This window comes from Saccopteryx bilineata, chromosome 5 (assembly GCF_036850765.1).
Source record: "Saccopteryx bilineata isolate mSacBil1 chromosome 5, mSacBil1_pri_phased_curated, whole genome shotgun sequence".
NCBI classification, from domain to species: domain Eukaryota; kingdom Metazoa; phylum Chordata; class Mammalia; order Chiroptera; family Emballonuridae; genus Saccopteryx; species Saccopteryx bilineata.
In genome coordinates, this window is record NC_089494.1 from 126,886,458 (window position 1) to 126,910,151 (window position 23,694).

General features: G+C 40.3%; 1 protein-coding gene across 14 annotated transcripts in view; it reads left to right on the forward strand.

Annotated features, from left to right (window-relative positions):
• The window catches only part of CREM (cAMP responsive element modulator), a 126,958-nt gene that overhangs the window by 43,584 nt on the left and 59,680 nt on the right, over positions 1 to 23,694 (forward strand). For 11 of the 14 annotated variants that reach the window (XM_066279274.1, XM_066279280.1, XM_066279277.1 and 8 more), the window contains exons 2-4: positions 4,244 to 4,378; positions 15,903 to 16,003; positions 22,963 to 23,086. In XM_066279274.1, the coding sequence (XP_066135371.1) occupies positions 15,957 to 16,003; positions 22,963 to 23,086 (171 nt within the window). In that variant the 5' untranslated portion in view covers positions 4,244 to 4,378; positions 15,903 to 15,956. Of the gene's footprint in view, positions 1 to 4,243; positions 4,379 to 15,902; positions 16,004 to 16,711; positions 16,750 to 22,962; positions 23,087 to 23,694 lie in introns of those variants that run through there. The other 3 variants (XM_066279275.1, XM_066279273.1, XM_066279292.1) reach the window with 3 other exon arrangements.

Below are 23,694 nucleotides of genomic sequence, written 5' to 3' on the forward strand. Positions count from 1 at the left end.
CGCAACATGAGGAACTGTATTGCGGGGTCACGGCATTAGAAAGGTTGAGAACCACTGATCTAGGGAGAGAGTGCTCAGCGAAGCATTTTACAAAAAGCAAATGAATGTTTTTGATTAGCTTGGCCTTTTACAGGGGTTGTTAAGGTAGCATCCTGAAGGCTTTTCAGAATCTAGACATTAGTGGACATTTATGGCCTTTACAAAACTCATTTACTCATCTGCAAATCTTGCAAAACTCATTCTATGGTCAGGGATATAATGTTTCTACATTTCAGAACCAGAGAACATTCTCCTAGATATGGAACCGGAGAATGCGTCAGGCCTTTGGGAGCTCTGAATGAAAGGGAAGCGTTACCACAGGTCCTTTTTTTTCCCCAATTACCATTGATTTTTGGTATTTTATATTAATTTCAAGTGTACAGCATAGTGGTTAGACAATAATGTGATTTATGAATTGATCCTTCCAATAATTGTAACACCCACCTGGGACCATATGTAGTTATTACAGTATTGTTGACTGCATTACCTGTGTTGTATTTTATGTCCCTATGAGTATTTTGTAACTGCCAATTTGTATTTCTTAATCCCTTCACCTTTTTCACCCAGTCCCTTAATACCCCTCCAATCTGGCAACCCTCAGTTTGTTCTCTGTATCTCTGAGTCTGTTTCTGTTTTGTTTGTTTATTTTGTTCCTTAGATTCCACATATAAGTGAAATAATATGGTATTTGTTTTTCTCTGTGTAACATATTTCATTTAGTACAATACCCACTGGGTTCATCCATGCTGTCACAAATGGTACGATTTCATTGTTTTTCGTGGCTGAGTATTATTCCATTGGATAGATGTACCGCATGTTCTTTATCCACTCATCTGTTGATGGGTAATTGAGTTTGTGTACCCATTAAAAGCATGTTCTAAGACATTAAAACCAGATTTGTGGTGAGATCGATAGTTTAAAAAGCAGTTGAGTTTTTCAAAGTATGTATCGTTTATACTGTAGTAAAATGGGATCTCCTGCTTTACATCCACACAAGGTAATTTTGAAACTGAGAAAATGATGTAATAGAAAAGAATGGCATACCTTAAACTCTGAATGTGTTTTTTATTTTTTCTTTACAGATACAGAGAGCAAGTCAGAGAGAGGGATAGATAGGGACAGACAGACAGGAATGGAGAAATGTGAAACATCAATCATTAGTTTTTTGTTGCACATTGCGACACCTTGGTTGTTCATTAATTGCTTTCTCATTTGTGCCCTGACCGTGGGCCTTCAGCAGACCGAGTAACCCCTTGCTCGAGCCAGCGACCTTGGGTCCAAGCTGGTGAGCTTTTGCACAAACCAGATGAGCCAGCGCTCAGGCTGGCGACCTCGGGGTCTCGAACTTGGGTCCTCAGCATCTCAGTTCAATGTTCTATTCACTGTGCCACCGCCTGGTCAAGCAAAAATCTGATGTTTTTACAACAAACTTTTTAAAGCTTCTACTAACTACCTCAACTTATAATGCTCTGTACTTTGGATATCTTTTGTGTGTGTGTGGCAGAGACAGAGAGAGTCACAGAGAGGGACAGATAGGGACAGACAGACAGGAAGGGAGAGAGATGAGAAACATCAATTCTTCATTGTGGCTCCTTAGTTGTTCATTGATTGATTTCTCATATGTGCCTTTACTGTGGGGGTACAGCAGACTGAGTGACCCCTTGCTCAAGGTGGCGACCTCGGGGTGTTGAACCCGGGTCCTCTGCATTCCAGTCCGACGCTCTATCCACTGCACCACTGCCTGGTCAGGCTGGATATCTTTTCTTAAAGCAAGGGGTAAACATTGGAGAATTTTGAGGAAATGTCATGTTTGGATTTGCATTTTGAGTATAGAGTTGAGGTGTAATGAAGTGGATTGTGAGGGTTTCAGTGAGGTTTCAGAGAGTTGAAGTAATTTGAAGGAGAGAATTGTTGTATAGAGAGGCTTTAACTGCTTTAACTGTGTCAAGTAGTGATGAATTTCAGAACTAGAGCAGTAGCAGTGAGGATAGACTGAAGTAGGTGAGATATTTAGGCTATAAAACCACTGAGGCTAAGCCGGTGGTTTTGTCTATATTCCAAACACAGTTAGACATTTCACATTTATTATTCCATTTGTTCTTAACAACAAGATTTATATCATCTCCATTTGACAGATAGGAAAAAGTTGCTTGGAGAAATGAAATAATTGTTTGAGATCGCACAGCTAATGAATGAATGATAGAACTCATGTTAAAACCCAGATCAACCTCCAGTGCCAGTGTGTGTGTGTGTGTGTGTGTGTGAGAGAGAGAGAGACAGAGACATAGACAGAGACAGAGAGACAGATAGGGAGAGACATAAACGGAGAGAGATGAGAAACATCAGTTATTCATTGTAGCACCTTAGTTGTACATTGATTGCTTTCTCATATGTGCCTTGATGGGGGGAGGGGCTACAGCAGAACGAGTGACTCCTTGCTCAAGCTGGTGTCCTCGGGGTTTTTAATTTGAGTCCTCTGTGTCCCAGTGTGATGCACCACGGCCTGGTCAGGCTGCCCAGTGCTTTTTATATGACATACTACCACTAGACCATCAATCACTAGGCCACTTTGCCTCCTCAGGAACTGGGATAAAGGAAGTGGATAATGAAGACAGAGATGGACTCTCAGATAAAGCTGGGTCAGTGGTGATGCTAGTCACTGTGGTAAGACTACAGAAAAGGAGAGATGCAGAGAGGGGGTTGAGGTTAGTTTTGAACTCTTTGTGCCGAAAGGATCTGTGAGCAAGTCATTAAATGACATCTAACAAGAATATTCACTCAGGCTAGAATAGAGCTAAATAGACAGACAGGTCTGGGCTGGAGATGAGATTTGAGTCTCATCAGTTGAGGAAGAAATGCCCTAGGGCAGGCATGGCCAACAGTTTTTGCCTCCGGGCCAGATTAGAAAGAACTTTTTTCATGGGCCAGATGAAATATTAAAATTAAAAAAATTTAAATACAAAAACAATTCATTTAAGTAAACAAAATTTTATTATGTAATTTGTTTATGAATAAATATAAGTGAGTGAAAAAACTTTTTAATATACAATATTATTTTAATAAAAATATAATTATATATTGTATAAATATCCAAATGTAATCAATCGAAACAATATTTAATTAATAGAATGAGTTTGAAGGGGTTATATTGCAAATAAAACATGTTTTACAAACAGCCTGGACACGTATTCAGTTATCAACTGCAGCTATTGTCTATGCTACAATGCAACTTGATTCAGCACACTTGACCACAAAAATAGCAAATTGTTTGACCGTGGGTGCTCACTGGCAAACTCCGCCTAAAAGAATGTGGGTTTCACATCGCTTCTAAATGCCAAACAGTTCATATCGAGTACAAAAGTTGTAAATCTTTATAATAAGTTTTTTTTAAAAATAAAGAAATATCGCAAATCCGACCAATTATTGGAAGTTAACCCTAGATTAGTCACATGCGGAATTCTTTTCCGCGTATCACTATCTTCTTTTTTTTTAATAAATAAATTTTTATTAATTTTAATGGGGTGACATCAATAAATCAGGGTACATATATTCAAAGAAAACATGTCCAGGTTATCTTGTCATTCAATTATGTTGCATACCCATCACCCAAAGTCAGATTGTCCTTCATCTTCTATCTAGTTTTCTTTGTGCCCCTCCCCCTCCCCTTCTCCCTCCTTCCCTCCCCCTGCCCCCCGTAACCACCATACTAGTGTCCATGTCTCTTAGTCTCATTTTTATGTCCCATCAATGTGTGGAATCCTGCAGTTCTTGTTTTTTATCTGATTTACTTCTTTCATTCCTTATAATGTTATCAAGATCCCACCATTTTGTTGTAAGTGATCTGATGTCATCATTTCTTATGGCTCAATAGTATACCATGGTGTATATGTGCCACATCTTTTTTTTTTTATCTTATTTTTATTAATTTTAATGCAGTGACATTGATAAATCAGGATACATATGTTCCGAGAAAACATCTCCAGATTATTTTGACCTTTGATTGTGCTGCATACCCCTCACTCAAAGTCAAATCGTCCTCCGTCACCTTCTATCTGGTTTTCTTTGTGCCCCTACCCTCCCCCAACTCCCTCCCTCTCCTACCTCGCCCCCTCCCCACCCCTCCACCCCACTCCCTGTTACTTTCACATTCTTGTCCATGTCTCTGAGTCTCATTTTTTTTTTTTTAATTTTTTATTCATTTTAGAAAGGAGAGAGAAAGAGAAGGGGGAGGAGCAGGAAGCATCAACTCCCATATGTGCCTTGACCAGGCAAGCCCAGGGTTTTGAACCGGTGACCTCAGCATTTCCAGGTCGACGCTTTATCCACTGCGCCACCACAGGTCAGGCTCTGAGTCTCATTTTTATGTCCCATCTATGCATGTGTTCATATAGTTCTTAGTTTTTTCTGATTTACTTATTTCACTCCATATAATGTTATCAAGGTCCATCCATGTTATTGTAAACGATCTGATGTCATCATTTCTTATGGCTGAGTAGTATTCCATAGTATATATGTACCAAAGCTTTTTAATCCACTCGTCCACTGACGGACACTTGGGCTGTTTCCAGATCTTCGCTATTGTGAACAATGCTGCCATAAACATGGGGGTGCATTTCTCCTTCTGGAACCATTCTATGGTGTCCTTGGGGTATATTCCTAAAAGTGGGATGGCTGGGTCAAAAGTGTGCCACATCTTCTTTATCAGTCTTCTTTTTTTTTTTTTTTTTAACAGTGATTAAAGCCTTTAAGCAAACTCTTGGCCAATACAGCAAGAATCCATAAAACAGTAGTGTCCTTAACAAGTTCACCAAGTCCAAGTTGGCCCCAACACCATGACAAATCCCTGAAAAATGCAACCCAACCCCAGTTCAGTCTGTTAGGAGCTGTCCCAAGGAGCAGGAGTCCAGGAAAAGTCCGCATGGCACTGGAATTGTTGTCACAATTCTATACTTTGCAGCTCACGTCCAAGTCCCAATGACCGCTGCTTCTAGCTGGCAATGATTCAGGTAGACTGGAAAATCCACCTGCAGCATGTGTGGAGATGAAGCCTCTGTTCTCCTCTGCCTTGAGAGACGGGACCAGGTTGCTTTTCCCTAGAGCTCTGCAACTGTGGCGTGGTAAAGAGAACCTTGGGATACACTAAGCTGGGTGGCAAAGGTAGATTCATAATAGAAGTTGGCACAAGGGGGAAAGAGAGCTCTAAATTAGGAGTAGGTCCCAGCCTGAAATATGAGTGGGGCATTGAGGGAGGAGGAATAAAGTAAACACTATATATTAAACAAAGCAGCAGAAAATAGGACTATCAACACCCACAACAGAGATCTTTGAGGGAAGAATAAAAAACCTGACTATTCAGGCAAGGCATAGTTAAGTGGCCCTTGTGCAAATGAGATCAGTTTACCTGCTTTTTGGAAGAAATACCCTAGGCTCGTCCACAGTATCGTAGATGGGGCCGACGGCCCTGGGCACCTTCAGCCTTCAGTGGCTAACCCCAGCATTCTGGGCAAGGTTAGGTCATAGGTGGCTGGAGCAGGGCTGGAAGAGACTGAACCCTCCCTTAGATGAGCAAGGAGGAAGCCTACCTTCCAGTGTCTCTGTTTCCTCACAGCAGAGGCATGTAAGTCTGGCAGGCTTTAGCTCAATGACCTTCCTTTCCACTATTGAAGCAGGACCCAGACGGAATCCTATGAGACCCCTTTGGGTTGTTGGAGCCTTTAAGGGCTTATCCTCAAAGCTGGTAGTTCCCCTGATCTCTATTGGGCTTTTTCTGCCTCCTGGAATCTTAAAAGCCATGCTCAGAAGATCTCGCTGAGGGGTTTGAGGATCCCCATCCGCCTATATAAATCTTTTCCATATATCTGGGGCTATTTGGAAAAAACAAAACAGTGTTATTAGCTGGATCAAATAAAGAAGGTAGTAGTTTGCAGGAGAAAAAGATTTGGTATCTCCTGTTCATCAGCATTCAAAAGAAATTTAAAAATTTTTAAGTAAAACCTGGTATGGTAGACCCATAGGAGTCCCAGGATATGACTGCCCCCTTTTAAATTTTTTTAAATTGACCTTAAAATATTCACTGGGTACACTTTAATAATACCTTGACTTTAAAGATTGTAAGAAATACACATAATTCAAAAGGTTTGCCAAAATACAGTAAATGCTTTTGCTCCATATGCAAGAGCATTGTCAGTTTAACCTGTTTAGGAAACCCAATAATAGAACAATGAATAAAGACAATGAGCTATAACATGCTTAGCAGCCTCTCCTGTTCTGACAGAGGTTACTATAAATCCAGAATATGTATCCACTGTAATTTGGACATAGGACTGTTTGCCAAATGAAGGTATATGAGTAACATCCATTTGCCAGAGTTGTCCTGGTAGGGGTCCTTGAGGGTTAACTCCAAATGAAGGGACAGATTGTAGTATAGGACCCCGTGGACAGGATTTCCCAATCTGCCATGCTGCTTCCCGAGAAAGTTGAAACTGTTTAAATAGGGCTTCAGCGTTCTGGTGACAAATAGTATGAGACTGAATTGCTCAATCTGTCATGGTTGCTCCACATAATTTTATTTTGGGTAGCTTGATCAACAAGGGCATTCCCTTGTGCTAAAGCTCCAGGGAGCATGGAGTGAGCTCGAGTATGTCCTATAAAACATGGAGCTCTATGTTGACATACAAGTGTTTGAAGAAGGAGGAAGTGCTGAAATAGTTCATCAGTATTTGTCCCTAAGACCACAGTCTTTATAGTGGAAACACCATAAGTAAATATTTGCTGTCTGTATATAGCTTAAAGGGGGAATATGGCAAATGCTGAAAAGCCATGATAATGGCATATAATTCTAGTCTTTGAGCTGATTTTAAGTTGACAGTTTCAGTATAAAGTTGTCCATTGATTTGCAAGAGCAATTTGCCATTTAGTGGAAGTTTCCCAAAGCCATTGTCGTTGACCCTTTGAAAAAAGGAACAACAATAATTTTGAGGCTCAAAACCTATAACCTGTAAGGGTCGCCTATGCCCCTGTTGAGCATTTTTTCATATGCCTATTGGCCATCTCTATTTCCTCTTTGGAGAACTGTCTATTCACTTCTTTTTTCCATTTTTGGATTGGATTGTTTGTCTTCCTGGTGTTGAGATTTACAAGTTCTTTATAAATTTTGGTTATTAACCCCTTATCAGACTATTGTCAAATATGTTCTCCCATTGTGTAGTTTTTTTTATTTTGCTCCTGTTGTCTTTAGCTGTGCAAAAGCTTTTTAGTTTGATATAGTCCCATTTGTTTATCCTGCCCTTTATTTCACTTCCCCATAGAGAAAAATCAGCAAATATATTGCTCCGAGACATATCAGTTTACTGCCTATGTTTTCTTCTAAGATGCTTATGGTTTCACTGCCTACATTTAAGTCTTTTATCCATTTTGAGTTTATATTTGTGAGTGGTGTAAGCTGGTGATCTAGTTTCATTTTTTTGCAGGTAGCTGTCCAATTTTCCCAACACCATTTGTTAAAGAGGCTGTCTTTACTGCATTGTATTTCCTTACCTCTTTTGTCAAATATCAGTTATCCATAGAACTGTGGGTTTGTTTCTGGGTTCTCTGTTCTGTTCCATTGATCTATATGCCTGTTCTTATGGCAGTACCAGGGTGTTTTGAGTACAGTGGCCTTGTAGTATAACTTGATATCTGGAAGTGTGATACCTCCCACTTTCTTCTTCTTTTTTAAGATTGCTGAGGCTATTCATGTTCTTTTTTGGTTCCATATAAATTTTTGGAATATGTGATCTATATCTTTGAAGTATGTCATTGGTATTTTAATTGGTATTGCATTGAATTTATAGATTGCTTTGGGTAATATTGACATTTTAAATTCATTTTTTAGAGAGGAGAGAGAAAGGGAGAGAGAGAGGAGAGAGAGACAGAGAGAGAAGGGGGGAGGAGCAGGAAGCATCAACTCCCATATGTGCCTTGACCAGGCAAGCCCAGGGTTTCGAACCGGCGACCTCAGCATTTCCAGGTCGACGCTTTATCCACTGCACCACCACAGGTCAGGCTCGGGTAATATTGACATATTAATGATTTTTTTCTTCCTAACCATGAGCACGATATATGCTTTCACTTGATTGTATCTTCCTTGACTTCTTTTATCAATGCTTTGTAATTTTCCGAGTACAAGTCTTTAGTATCCTTGGTTAAGTTTACTCCTAGGTACTTTATTTTTTTGGTTATAATTGTGAAGGGTTTTGGTTCCTTAATTTCTTTCTGACTGTTCATTGTTGGCGTATAAAAATGCCTCTGATTTTTTTTTTTTTTTTTATTCATTTTCGAGAAGAGAGAGAGAGGGAGAGAGAGACGGGGGGCAGGAGCTGGAAGCATCAACTCCCATATGTGCCTTGACCGGGCAAGCCCAGGGTTTCGAACCAGCGACCTCAGCATTTCCAGGTCGACACTTTATCCACTGCGCCACCACAGGTCAGGCCAAAAATGCCTCTGATTTTTGAGTATTAATTTTATATCCTGCCACTTTGCTGAATTCATTTATCAGGTCCAGTAGTTTTTTGACTGAGACTTTAGGGTTTTCTATATACAATATCATATCATCTGCAAATAATGATAGTTTTACTTCTTCTTTTCCAACTTGAATGCCTTTTATTTCTTCTTCTTGTCTGATTGCTGTGGCTAGGACTTCCAGGACTATGTTAAATAAGAGTGGTGATAGGGGGCACCCCTGCCTTGCTCCTAATCTTAAGGGTATTGCTTTTAATTTTTGCCCATTGAATATAATGTTGGCTGTGGGTTTCTCATAGATGGTTTTTATCATGTTGATGTATGTTCCCTGTATTCCCACTTTGCTGAGAGTTTTGATCATGAATGGGTGCTGGATTTTATCAAATGCTTTTTCTGCATTTACTGAAATTATCATATGGTTTTTCTCCTTCTTTTTGTTTATGTGGTGAATCACATTGATTGATTTACAAATATTATACCAGCCTTGCCTCCCCAGAATAAATCCCACATGATCATGGTGTATGATTTTTTCCGTATATTGTTGGATCCGGTTTGGGAATATTTTGTTGAAGATTTTAGCATCTATATTCAACAGAGATGTTGGCCTATAATTTTCTTTCTTTGTGTTGTCTTTGCCTGGTTTTGGAATCAGAATTATGCTCTCCTCATAAAAGGAGCTTGGAAGTCTTCCTTCCTCTTGAATTTTTTGAAATAGTTTGAGAAGGATAGGAGTTAGTTCTTCTTTGAATATTTGGTAGAATTCCGTTGTGAAGCCATCGGGCCCTGGACTTTTCTTTGTTGGGAGTTTTTTGATAACTGTTTCGATCTCCTTTGTTGTAATCGGTCTGTTTAGGTTTTCTGATTCTTCCAGATTGATTTTTGGAAGATTGTATGTTTCAAGGAATTTGTCCATTTTATCTAGGTTGTCTAGTTTTTTGACATACAGTTCTTCATAGTATTTTCTTACAATATTTTGTATTTCTGTTGTGTCGGTTGTTATTTCTCCACTCTCATTTCTAATTTTATTTATTTGAGTCCTCTCTCTCTTTTTCTTGATGAGTCTAGTTAAAGGTACATCAATCTTGTTGTTTACCTTTTCAAAAAACCAGCTCCTAGTTTCATTGAGCCTCTGTATTGTTTCTTTAACCTCTATGTCATTTATTTCTGCTCTGATTTTTATTATTTCCTTCCTTCTACTACATTTGGGCTTTACTTGCTGTTCTTTTTCTAGTTCTTTTAGATGCAGGGTTAAGTTGTTTATTTGAGCTTTTTCTAGCTTCTTAAAGTGTGCCTGTAGTGCTATGAACTTCCCTCTCAGTACTACTTTTGCTGTGTCCCATAAATTTTGAGTTGTTGTATGCTCATTGTCATTCGTTTCTAGGAATTTTTTTATTTCTTCTTTGATCTCATTTTTAATCCATTCGTTATTTAACAACCTGCTATTTAGTTTCCATTTGTTTTGAGAATTTTTGAGCTTTTCTGTTGTGCTTCATTTCTAGTTTCATGCCGTTGTGATTGGGGAAAGTGCTTGATATGATTTCAATCTTCTTAACTTTGTTGAGAGCACTTTTGTGCCCTAACATGTGGTCTATCCTAGGGAATGTACCATGAGCATTTGAAAAGAATGTATATTCTGCTGCTTTAGGGTGAAAGGTTCTGAAGATATCTATTAAATCGAGTTGATCTAGTGTGTCCTTTAAATCTGCTGTTTCTTTGTTAATTTTCTTACTTGAGGATCTATCTAGTGATGTTAATGGAGTATTGAAATCCTATACTATTATAGTATTGCTGTTGGTCTCGCCCTTTAAATCCATCAAAGTCTGCTTTATATATTTATGTGCTCCTATATTAGGTGCGTAGATATTTATAACGGTTATATCTTCCTTTTGGATTGCTCCCTTTATCATTATGTAGTGACCTTCTTTATCTCTAACTATAGTCTTTGTTTTAAAGTCCGTTTTGTCTGATATAAGTATTGCTACCCCAGCTTTTTTTTCATTTCCATTTGTGTGAAATATTTTTTTCCATCCCTTTATCTTCAGTCTATGTGCATCTTTTGATTTAAGGTGTGTCTCTTGTAGACAGCATATGTATGGGTCCTGTTTTCTTATCCATACACCTACCCTATGTCTTTTGATCAGATCATTTAATCCATTTACATTTAAGGTTATTATTGATATGTAATTGTTTATTCCCATTTTATTCTTTTAAAACTGTATTCCTCTTTTGCTATATTCTTTTTCCCCTTTGATCTGTTTACAGCAGGTCCCTTAGCATTTCTTGCAGCCTTGGGACCTTGCAGTTTGGTTGTAGTGAATTTCTTAAGTTTTTTTTGTCTGTAAAGCTTTTTATTACTTCTTCCATTTTAAATGATAGCCTTGCTGGATAAAGTAATCTTTGTTGTAGTCTCTTGTTCTGCATTACTTTGAATATTTCTTGCCATTCCCTTCTGGCCTCAAGTGTTTTTGTTAAGAAGTCAGAAGTCATTCTTATGGGGGCTCCTTTGTAGGTGATAGTCTTTTCTCTAGCAGCTTTTAATATTTTCTCTTTATCACTTAGCTTTGGTATTTTAATTATGATGTGTCTTGGTGTTGATTTCTTTGGGTTTCTCCTTAATGGAGTTCTCTGTGCTTCCTGAACATGTGAGATGTTTTCCTGCCATAATTGAGGGAAGTTTTCAGCTATGATATGCTTGAACAAAGTCTCTATCCCTTGTTCTTTCTCTTCTTCTTCTTCTTCTTCAGGAACCCCTATGATGCGGATGGTATTTCTCTTCATGTTGTCACACAGTTCTCAGAGTTTCCTCAGACTTTTTGAGTCTCTTTTCATTTTTCTGCTCTGCTTCTGTTCCTTCATTTATCGTGTCCTCTAACTCGCTGATTCGATTCTTCGCTTCATCCATCCTGCTTTTAATTCCTTCCATTGTGTTATTTCAGATACTGTATTTGTCATTTCTGACTGATTCTTTTTTATTGTTTCAATGCCCTTCTTTATATTTGCTATCTCTTTATTTAGGTGTTCATAATGACCATCTATTGTTGTTCTAATATCTTTGAGCATCGTAACAATCGTTATTTTAAACTCTGCATCTGGTAATTTGGTTATATCTGATTCATTTAGGTCCTTTTCTGGGGATTTCTCTTGGTTCCTTTGTGTTGCATTTCTTTTCCTTTGCATTTTCTCTGTGTATAGGAAGGTTTTGGCCACTGGAGTCCACCGGGTATTGCCTTGTTCCCTAGGTGTGGTCTGTCTGCAGGGCCACCACCCTCTCTTCTGTTGCTGCCTAGGGCTTTTGGGTTTGGGCGTTGCCAGTGCCTGCCCACTGGGGCTGTTGCTGTGGTTTCCACCTCTCCTTCACGGGGTGGCTGTGATCACGTGCTCAGGCATACAAGCCTTGGTGGCCTTGGCCTTTGTCCCGCCCCCGTGGGTGGCGTTATGTTCGGCCCTGAGGGCACTGGCGAGCACCTTTGCTCAGCTGTGGGTCTCTGCCTGTTTCCTGGCTCTCGCCCCACCCTTGCAGGAGGAGCCCACTCGTGGAACGACTGCTAGCCTTGGGTCTACCAACTGAGCAGGAGTGCATGCCGACGCTCAGCTCAGTAGCGGAATTCCACCTGTTCTGGGCTTTTGGCTCCACCCCTGCACAAGGAGCCAGCTCCCAAGTCTGGCCACAAGCCTCAGTTGCACGGGCAGGGCAAGGCTGTGCTCCTGCGCCCTTGCTCAAGGGCTGGTCTCCACCTCTTCTGGGGTTCCCACCCTTCTCCAGCAGGCTGGATTAGAGGCTGCTAGCAGCTGGGCTTGACCGCTTTTGCTCGCCTACTCCTCCCCAGCTGGACAAGACTGAGCTCACACGTGAGCCCAGTGGTGGCCAGCAGGCTTCCGCCCCTGCCAACAGAACCGTGCTTCCGTGTCCCGCCACCACCCACCCTCCGGTGAGCCCTCAGCCATGTGGGGTGTGGGCACTTCAGCTCAGACCCTAACACTCACTACTGTAGCCCCGAGAGCTCCTTCCTTCTAAGCAACTCTGCTCTGAGTGCCGCGGGAGAGCTTGTTTAGCTGGTGTCCTGCTTCCCTTTGCTGGTTTTGCTGTTTCCAGGAGAAATACTCACTTCAGATTTGGGGAGTGACTTATCCCAGGGGTTAGGGTGGCTGTCTCTCAAAATGTTTCTCCCTGTGCCTCCTAGATTACACTCTCTTTCTTTCTACTCCGGTCCTCTCCTCTCTCCCCGTTCCCCAGAGCCCTGGGTGAATGATTGTGAAAGAGGTTTTCTGTGCGGCCCCTTTAAGAAGAATCCTGGATCTAAGAAATCAGACTCTTTCTCATAAATAGTATCCTGACTTGTTTCCAGCTAAATACTGTCCTTACACATTTTCTAGGCTCTGGGGCTGTGGGCTGGGGCTTTGTTCCTGGGACTCAGGACCCTCCCCTCTCTGCTAAACTCACTTCCCGCCACGTGAGTCTCTCCCGGCTGGCTGCTGTTCGCTCCGGGGAGCTGGGCAGCCCTCTCCACGTTTCCACTTTTTACCAGTCCCGGTGTGGCTTCTTCAGTGTTCCTTGGTAGAAGAGTCCTCTTAGTTTAGTCCAAAGTTGGTTTTTCCAGATGATAGTTCTTAAAATTATTTTGTATTCCACTTTGGTTCTGGGAGGTGGATGTTGGTACGTCCGCCTACTCCAGCGCCATCTTGTCTTCTCCACTATCTTCTTAAATATCTTGATTTCCAATAATAAAAGACTCTTCCGCTTCTGAGTAGCTGTGATTTTAAAGTAGCAGAGAATATTAAAAATTTAATTGCAGGCCACATAAACTCATTACTGACCTTCAGGTGGTATGTTGTCCATGCCTGCCCTAGGGAATGTGGAGGAGATTTTTGCAACAGGAAGCCTGGGAATACCAATCTTTTAAAGAGAACAAAGAAGGCAGAACAAAGGACTGGATAATCTGGAAGAAAAGCATGAGAATTATGTCATTAACAGGTCAAGAAAAAGGAACTAGTCAGATGGCAGCATGAGATGAGAAAGACTCAGCATAACAGCTGCTAACTTTTAAGTTGAAGGTAGGGACGATGTGGGCCAGGGAATGCAGGCAGCCTCTAGGACAGCGGTTCTCAACCTGTGGGTCGCGACCCCGGTGGGGGTCGAACCACCAAAACACAGGGGTCGCCTAAAGCCATCGGAAATTTTCGCCGGGGTCGCGACCCACAGGTTGAGAACCGCTGCTCTAGGACCTAGAAAAGGTAAGGAAAGAGATTTCTAAGAACCTCCAGAAACAAACACAGCCCTGCCAATACCTTGATTTCAACTTAGACCCACTTGAGACCCTGACCTCCAGAATTGTATAGTAATAGATTTGAGTTATTTTAAGCAAATTAACAAGAAAAAGTTGAAGGAGGGTGAAATAAGGAGAGCAGGAACTAGAAAGTATCGTTTTGATTTGGCTCACAGGCAGTCATTCACTGATGACTTTTAGTACTTGAAATGTAAGTTCTCTGATAAGCCTGAGTCAGGGTCTTTGTTCAGGGTCTTTGTACCTAATGGTCTTTGTTCTGGTAGTGCCATCCTGTGGCTATGGTGGCAGGAGGCTGGTGCTTTCTTCAGTGTTGCTTGCCTTTGGGAGTAGGAAATGGGTGGCTATTCCTGAACTTTACTGAATATCTTTTTCTGCTTCTTGAATTCTGAATTATAAGAATGTGTTTGTTATTCAAAAATTTAACTAAAAAGCCTGACCAGGTGGTGGCACAGTGGATAGTGTCAGAGTGGGACGCAGAGGATCCAGGTTCAAAACCCTGACATTGCTGGCTTGAGCATGGGCTCATCCAGCTGGAGCATGAGCTCACCAGCTTGAGTGTGGGGTTGCTGGCTTGAACTTGGGATCATAGACATGACCCCATGGTCAGTGGCTTGAGCCTAAACATCTCTGGCTTAAAGAACAAGGTCACTGGCTTGAGCCCAAGGTCACTGGCTTGAGCAAGGGGTCACTCCTCCGCTGTAGCCCCCTCGGTCAAGGCACTTATGAGAAAGCCTTGACCTCATATGAACAATTAAGAGCCGCAACAAAGAATTGATATTTCTCATCCCTCTCCCTTCTGGTCTGTCTGTACCTATCTGTCCTTCTCTCTGTCTCTATCTCTCTGTCTCTGTCACCCCCCCAAAAAAATTCAACTAAAGATAATGGTATTTCCAAGAAAAATATAGAAATTCTCTTTATATGGTATCTTGATCATCATTATTCCAATAATGTTATCATTATTCTCTGTTTAAACATCTGTCTCCCTCATTATACTCCAGGCTCCTGGAAAGCAGGGACTCTTACTATTTGTATCTCTGGTTCCTAGCACAAGAGTCTGGTGTATTCTGGATGCCGATTACTCATTAATAAATAAGTGGTCCTTGCACTTTTGGTTACACAGTTTTTATGGAAGGTAAGATGTCCCCATGTAAAATGACAGCATAATAGAAGAGAGTATATAACCTGAAGTAGTGGCACCATTCTCACTTTTCTGGTCATGTTGTACATAGCCTAGTTCCAATGCCCTACCATCTCTTGTTGTCCCACACTAGGGGTTGGGGGGTAGATAGTGGCAGAAATAACCATTGCTTTCGTGTTCTTAGTGAGGTGTGTCAAACCATTTCAGAGTTGATTGGGAAGATGTAACTCTACTCCAGAAGGGACCCTTCTAACTCTGAAGGCAGCTTGTCTGTGGCTGAGCACCACTGTGCTGGGTCGATGCCTAGAAGTAATTCTGGGTGTGATTTGTCCTTTGCAACCCTGAACTGAGGGCTCCCAGATAGCCTTTTATCTTTTTCTTTGCCAGTTTTACTGCATTCAGCATGCCAAATGCATATTTGAAAATATATTAGTAAAAACTGATGGGCTTAATTGCCAGAGTGTATAAAACAGCTTTTTGACTAGGTTGAAGGAGATTTTAGATGATCTGTTAATATTTTGTTTGGAGTTAAAAATCTTTGGCAAAACCCAGTTTCAAATTTAAGGTAAACAAAAAATGATTGACAAATTTGTTATAGTAGAGTGAAATTTAAGAAAATTATGTTTATTAAGTGATTATTACCATTTATATAGAGAGCTGATATCTGGGGGCAGTGCATAATTATATTAAATAACAGCACTGCTTTCTCTTTAATAGGAATGAATCTGAGAAACAACACATGATTTAGTGTTTTCATTTTTTTCTCTAGGAAGATCATAAAATGGAATAGAAGTAAAATTTAAAAATAAATATGGACTTTTCAGTTTTCTATATCGTTTTTTCAATTTTATAGAAATTAGGGTATTTTTCTGATGTTCAGGTTTTAATGTCTTATAAATAAAATGTTATAAACTCAATTCAACATTATAATTTTACTGCAGGATAAATAAAGAAGAAAACAGGGAAGGAGCAAAGCATTGATTACATATGTCTTAATGATGAGCAAATGTGGCAGGAAAAAATTCATTAGGACAAATCTAAGGTAGGTGGATATATACTTTTCTGTTTTCTTGAAAATTTTACTTGTAGAGCTGAAAGTTGAAATGAATAAATGAATAATGTAGCTATGTACACATAAATATATGTATGTGTATTATAATAAGATATGTACCCAAATTATTCAGCCATTCAATTAAGGAATTCATCTTTAACTGTGTACTGTGCTAGACTCCGTAGGGCAGGGGTTGGGAACCTATGGCTTGCGAGCCAGTTGTGGCTCTTTTGATGGCTGCAGTTGGCTCACAGACAAATCTTTAATTAAAAAAATAATAATGTTAAGAATATAAAACATTCTCATGTATTACAGTCCATTCATTTCCTACCGCTCATGTTCATGGTTGCAGATGGCTGGAGCCAATCACAGCTGTCCTTCAGGACACCAAATTTTTATTGGATAATGCATAACGTACATGGGTCGTTGTATGGCTCTCATAGAATTACATTTTAAAATATGTGGCGTTCATGGCTCTCTCAGCCAAAAAGGTTCCCGACCCCTGCTGTAGGGAATAAGTGCGCATCACATTCAGCTTATGCTGGGACCATCTTTAGGGTCTGTTCAGCTCAGCTAGGAAGGACCATCTATTGGGATGTGTACAGAGTTTTTCTTGTTCTCCCTGTTTGCCTAAGTCTATACCAATGTTTTACAGAAATCCAAATAGAATTTTTCAAGTTTTCTTTTGATTACTTTCAGAAACATTCTGGTTCATCGGTTGGATCTAGCTTTAAAAGGCAGGTAAATTTTCTGTAACTTTTTTTTTTGAGAGAGGGACAGAGAGGAAGGGAGAGAGATAAGAAGCATCAGTTCTTCATTGAAGCACCTTAGTTGTTCATTGATTGCTTTCTCATATGTGCCTTGACCAGGGGGCTCAAGCCAGTGACCTTGGGCTTCAAACTGGAAGAGCCTGTGCTCAAGCCAGGGACCTCAAGGTTTCTAATCTGGGTCCTCAGTGTCCCAGGCGATACTCTATCCATTATGCCACCACCTGTTCAGGCTAGTTAAGCTTTTTTGATGATTCAAAATAGTTATTGTAAATATCACTTACTGATTTCTAATTAATAAGCCTTTCAGTTTATTGTATTTAAAAAACTAGCCCTGGCCGGTTGGCTCAGCGGTAGAGCGTCGGCCTAGCGTGCGGAGGACCCGGGTTCGATTCCCGGCCAGGGCACATAGGAGAAGCGCCCATTTGCTTCTCCACCCCTCCGCCGCGCTTTCCTCTCTGTCTCTCTCTTCCCCTCCTGCAGCCAAGGCTCCATTGGAGCAAAGATGGCCCGGGCGCTGGGCATGGCTCTGTGGCCTCTGCCTCAGGCGCTAGAGTGGCTCTGGTCGCAATATAGCGACGCCCAGGATGGGCAGAGCATCGCCCCCTGGGGGGCAGAGCACCGCCCCTGGTGGGCGTGCCGGGTGGATCCCGGTCGGGCGCATGCGGGGGTCTGTCTGACTGTCTCTCCCTGTTTCCAGCTTCAGAAAAATGAAGAGAAAAAAAAAAAAAAAAAAAACTAGGCAATTTTACCCTGTGTGTACCCAAATTGTCACACTTGAAATTCTTATAATGTTTATTATATTCTGTAGTTATTTCCTACCCACCCCCATTGTCTTATATTTAGTATATTTAGAAACCAGGTAAATAAGGATGTATTTGATGTAAAAATGAATGGATTTAAAGTGTGGACCAGGAGAAGTTCTCTTCATTTAGAAGTTTTAGTGTATGGACTTTGGGCCGTTTGTTTTGCCCATGAATGGTAAACCTTTGTTTATTGTCTCGTTCTTGATTGAATTCTGTGTAGATATCAAATAGTTGAAACTTTATACAATATAGATTGGTTCCATAGATACTGAAGGGCCTACAGCAGAGGAGACATCTGGGTGAGGTGGATGTTTTTTCTCCGTTATATTAAAAGCTATTCTTCATCTTGTTACATTCAGCCATACCAGTCCTTCTTCTGCCCATCTTTATCTTCTTCTTTGTGTTCCCACTCAATCCAAATAGGCTCCCAAGTCGCCCAGATTCCCTACTACAACCAGATTTTCTTCCTCACAGTCCTCCTTTCCTTCTCATCCTTCACTAGACAACTCACAACCCCACCCTCAGGCACTCTAAATCATTCCTTTCCTAAATTTCCTGAGTCATTTCATATATCCTTCACGCAATTTAAGGAGTTACTTTATTTGTATTAATTACTGATCTGTCTGATAGAATTTACCAGTAAGCTAAATTTTTCTCAGATTTTAAAGTACGTTGGAATCCCTTTGATATAAAAATTAGATCCCCAGAAAGTTTGTTTTAGTAGATTTGGGGTTGTGCCTGGGGATCTGCATCATCATCATTATCATTATTATTGTTGTTTACAAGTACAGTGATTCTCCCAGTAGAGCCCAAGCTCTATGCTGATCAGGCATCCCTGATTCGACTTCCCTGCACAGTGGGACACTCTAGCTTATCAGCAGGGCTGGCAGCCTCTTGGAGACTACTCTTGAGGTGGCCATGAGGATTCTACCGATAAGTGCCGACACTAACTGCCACCGGAGGAAAAACACGAGACCGACACACAAAGTTAGTTGCAAGAATCACACAGGCAATTTATTACTCACAAATCCTTTTGGCACGCCTGGGTACAGCTTAAAGGGGCCTGGCTGGCGTGCTCCTCTCAGCTGTCTTTGGTCAGAGCTCAGAGTGGAGTCCACGTTCACCTTGTAGTCTAGGTGACTACCTCAGCAGGGGGCCCCTCAGGTTTAGTACCTTTTCTGGCCAAGGCCTTTTAACAGGTGTCAATCTACAGGATTATCACTTCAAACCACCTTTTTGGGAGTTCCTTGCAGGGAGCCCTTTTTATGTTAATCTACTGAAATGTTACATCAAGCCACTTTTAAGTTGTTCCTAAGGAAGCTTCTTGTTTATGTTAATTTACAGAGTTTTGACATCAAGCCACTTATCTATGTATAACTTCACCCACACACTAACTGGGCCCTGCTTGAAAGTCAGAGTCTGTTAATCACATCTGCACACACTATATAAATTCCTATCCAGATGGTATAACTTTATTTAATTTCCTTAATTTTAATATTATATCTTAATTACTTTTATATATTTTACATATTTCTTATATTTCTATATATTTAATTACTATAACATTATATTACAACAACAGTGGTTAATTCTAATCTAAGTTGTCTATGGACCATACTTTGAGAAACCAAGGAGCAACTAGTGAATGAATTCCTTCAGGGCAAAGGTTACAAGTAACCCACTTTTGTATTTCCAGGGGCTGTCTGTCATGTAAATGGTGCTAAATGAATATCTCTAAAATGAATAATTTACTGGAGAAAGCCTTTGAGTATATAATGTTTTAGTTGAGACTCAAAATCTTAGCAGAGCCTTTATAGAACTTTTAATAAAGGTGTAAGAAATAGCGTAAGACAGTATTTCTCAAGTTGATTCCACAACACGACTGCTAGGACATGCCTAACCCTTTTCCATTTTAATTTAAAGTTCTAAGTGTCCTGCATAGTTTTTGGATATGTATTTAGAGTTCTAAGATGGAAAAAAAACCCATAGCATATTATTGACAGTTAAAAAAATGTACACTAGCAGAGAATAGTTTCTATAACTTTATTATTATTATTATTATTATTATTATTATTATTACTGTTGCATTTTAACTTTCTAGTAGGGTAAAATTTATTTAGATATGGAAATCATTAACTTAAAGAAATGATTCCATATAGAAATCATTAACTTAAAGTGAAACCCTAGGCAAAAACATTACCTCAAAAGTTTTTCCTGGTCCTAGCCAGATAGCTCAGTTCATTAGAGTGTTATAAAGTACTGTACTTTAATCTGTGGGTTACATAGAGACACTAAGGCAGGATACAGAAGAAATTTTGAGAAGTTTATTAATTAGTCAGCTAGCTACACAGGGCACAATCCCAAATTATGTAGAAAGTCCCTACAATTCTGTGGCTGATTTTATAGACCAGTCGTCGCCAAACTCATTGGACAACAGAGCCAAATATCAACAGTACGACGATTGAAATTTCTTTTGAGAACCAAATTTTTTAAACTTAAACTATATAGGTAGGTACATTCCTTATCGAGGAAGCGCCTGCACATGGTATTTTGTGGAAGAGCCACATTCAAAGAGCCGAGCCACATGTGGTTTGCAAGCCACAGTTTGCCAACCAGGGTTATAGACCAAGTCACATACCGGTTGGGGTGGGTAAGGAGGGGATTGTGATCCTTTTGTCTAGAGCAGTGGTTCTCAAACTTTTTGAAGTTGGGGCGCATTTAAAATTCTACAAATAATTGTAGGTGCACTATATACAGATTTCTGAGAAATATGTTATAATAATTAAGTCAAATATTAAAGAAAAAATATATAAGGTCCAAGCATGCTTTTATGGTAATTAAATGAAATAAATATAACAAAATTAAATTTATTCTGACATTAAAAAACATTTTTATGTTACATTTTTTTAGTTATACTTTTGAGAATTTGTAAAAAAGAGGGGTTAAAAAATAAAAAAAATTATCTTTTTATATATATATAGATACATTCTTAGTAAGATTTAGTAAATTTGGCAGGTCCCAGCACAAATGTGTTAAGTTTTTTCATTCTTGTGTTTATGAGAAACATGAGCCTGATGTGTCCTAGTGATTTCTTCAATATTTGGGCATATATTTGAAAAGCAAACTCTCATTTCCTCGTCAATACATTGAAGTATTCCTCTCTTTTTACTTTTAATTGTGTTGAATGCAGAAAAACCCCACCATACATATTATCTTAACTTTACACCAAATAAAGAATAGAAGAAACTTACCTCCAGTCTTTCCGGGGAACATGGGGGTAGTGTAAACAATCCAGCACCACAGGTTAACAGCGTTTTGCAACCTAATCAAGCAAGTGAGGTGGGGGGTTGGGCAGACTGTCAGCTTACAGCCAATTCCCCACACCTCTGTCCCCCAAAAATCTAAACTCTAAAACCCTATTGGATTTTTGGTCCCTAACAGGCACATATTTCTCTGGAATACTATAGGGCGCACCTGGAAATCTTTAGGGCACACACTTTGAAAACCACTGGTCTAGAGGTATATGTTACTCTCATGACTTTAGGGTGAGTCCAAGTATAGGCATTCTGGATTAAGGTACATAGACATTGTTTTCTAAGGTTTTTAGATAAATTCTATCTTCTTTGCTCTGTGTGGCAATCGGCCCCAGGCACCCTTTCAGAGAATTCTAGGAATTAGCTAAACTATGGCAAGATGTCTTACAAGTTGTCCTTATAAACCAGGAAGCTCCTGCATTCTTCTGTTTCTGTTCTCTACAGAAAGAAGGGGGTAAAAAGCCTGACTTTTCCTCTTTAAAATGGCATTGCTAATACTAAGTTTTACAGTTCCTTGGCACTTGATTACAGGAGCATCATTCCAAAGCACAGAAGTTTCTGGTTCAATCTTGAGTCAGGGCACATACAAGAACAGATTAAGGCCTGACCTGTGGTGGCGCAGTGGATAAAGCGTCGACCTGGAAATGCTGAGGTCGCCGGTTCGAAACCCTGGGCTTGCCTGGTCAAGGCACATATGGGAGTTGATGCTTCCAGCTCCTCCCCCCTCTCTCCCTCTCTGTCTCTCCCTCTCCCTCTCTCTCTCCCTGTCTCTCTCTGTCCTCTCTAAAAATGAATAAATAAAATAAAAATAAAAAAAGAACAGATTAATGTTCCCATCTCTCTCTTGCTCTCTCCCTTTCTCTCTCCAAAATCAATAAAATAAACATTAAAAAAAGGTATTTTCATGGAAAAAATTAGATTCTTTTACTTAAGTAACTGGGGAGCTGTAGGACAAGTGATCAAATCTGAGTGATTCAATTTGAGAGGCTTGTTTGTCAGAACCTACTTAGTGCTGACAGAGATAGACACACCTTTATATTATAATGCATTTACTTATACAGTGGCAAAATTCGTTCATGTTACATCATAAAGCAGATGTATTCAGCCTTGAGAATTACAGACTCCAAGTAAAATAAAAAACTCTAATTTTAACACTCATTTATACTATAGGGCTTAAAATAATTATCAAGGAAACCATTATAAGAGTCAAAACTAATTTTTTTAATAAACTAATTTCCAGAAAACATTTTACAGCTCTCCCCTTGCTAATGTTCATATCTAGTAAGCATAGGAAGTACCTTAAGTTTGGAGAGTTAGGGCTCTGCCAATAAACTTTTTTTCTTTTTTAAAAATTTTCCATTGATTTGAGAGAAAAAGAGGAAGGAAGAGGGGGAAAGAAGAGAGAGAGAGATAGAGAAGTATCAACTTGGTGTGCCCCTTAGTTGTATATTCATTAGTTGCTTCCCATATATGCCTTGACTGAGGATTGAATCCACGACCTTGGTGTACCAGGACAATGCTCTATCCACTGAGCAACCCAGCCCAGGCTAAACTTATTTCTTTTTTTTTCTTTTTTTTTTGTATTTTTCTGAAGCTGGAAACGGGGAGAGACAGTCAGACAGACTCCCGCATGCGCCCGACCGGGATCCACCCGGCACGCCCACCAGGGGCGATGCTCTGCCCCTCCGGGGCGTCGCTCTGCCGCAACCAGAGCCACTCTAGCGCCTGGGGCAGAGGCCAAGGAGCCATCCCCAGCGCCCGGGCCATCTTTGCTCCAATGGAGCCTTTGGCTGCGGGAAGGGAAGAGAGAGACAGAGAGGAAGGAGAGAGTGGGGGTGGAGAAGCAGATGGGCGCTTCTCCTATGTGCTCTGGCCAGGAATCGAACCCTGGTCCCCCGCACGCCAGGCCGACACTCTACCACTGAGCCAACCGGCCAGGGCAAACTTATTTCTTGAAAAAATAAACTAGTACATTTGGATGACAGAAATGAATATCAGAAAGGTAAAAACAGAAATGTTTCAGATAGGGCCTTAATATTTCTTTCTTTTTATTGTCTTTTCAGACAAATGACCATGGAAATGGTCAAATCTCAGCAGGATGGAGGTGTAACAGATTCTATGGCAGAGAGAGAGTCTGCACGTATGGAGGGCCAGACTGGTCAAAATTCAGTCCCTACTTTAGCTCAGGTAAACTTGTTGTAGGCAATAGGCAGGCACTGATGAAAGTTAAACTATATGCAAATGAGAATTATGTGTGGATTCTTTTTCTTGATGTGCACTGATGTTATGTTTCTCTTGTTCCCTGGCTGTCAGCTGTTCTTACTGACTTGATTTAGAAGAGAATGTACATAAGAGAATTACTTAGCACTGTAACAGACACTTTGCAGTGCTCCCTCCACCACTATGCAGGAGAAAAAAAAACCCTGCACAACAAGTAATCCTCGAGTTATTGTTTGAGAAGTTTGGTAATTCTAAATTGCTGTGGTTTTATACTCTTAGCTGTAAATATGGCAGAAATCTTGCCATTTGCTCAGCATATATTTGGTTTCATTTTTACCTTCTTTTTAGTTATGTAGCCTGAATTCTGGTGGCGCAGTGGATAAAGCGTCGACCTGGGAACACTGAGGTTGCCGTTTCAAAACCCTGCACATGTCTGGTCAAGGCATATATGGGAGTTGATGCTTCCTGTTCCTTCCCCCCTGCCCCCGTCTCTCCCTCCCTCCTCTCTAAAATGAATAAATAAATAAATATTTTTAGTTATGTGTTAAACTTTTGTTTTTTTGGCTCCTAAAATT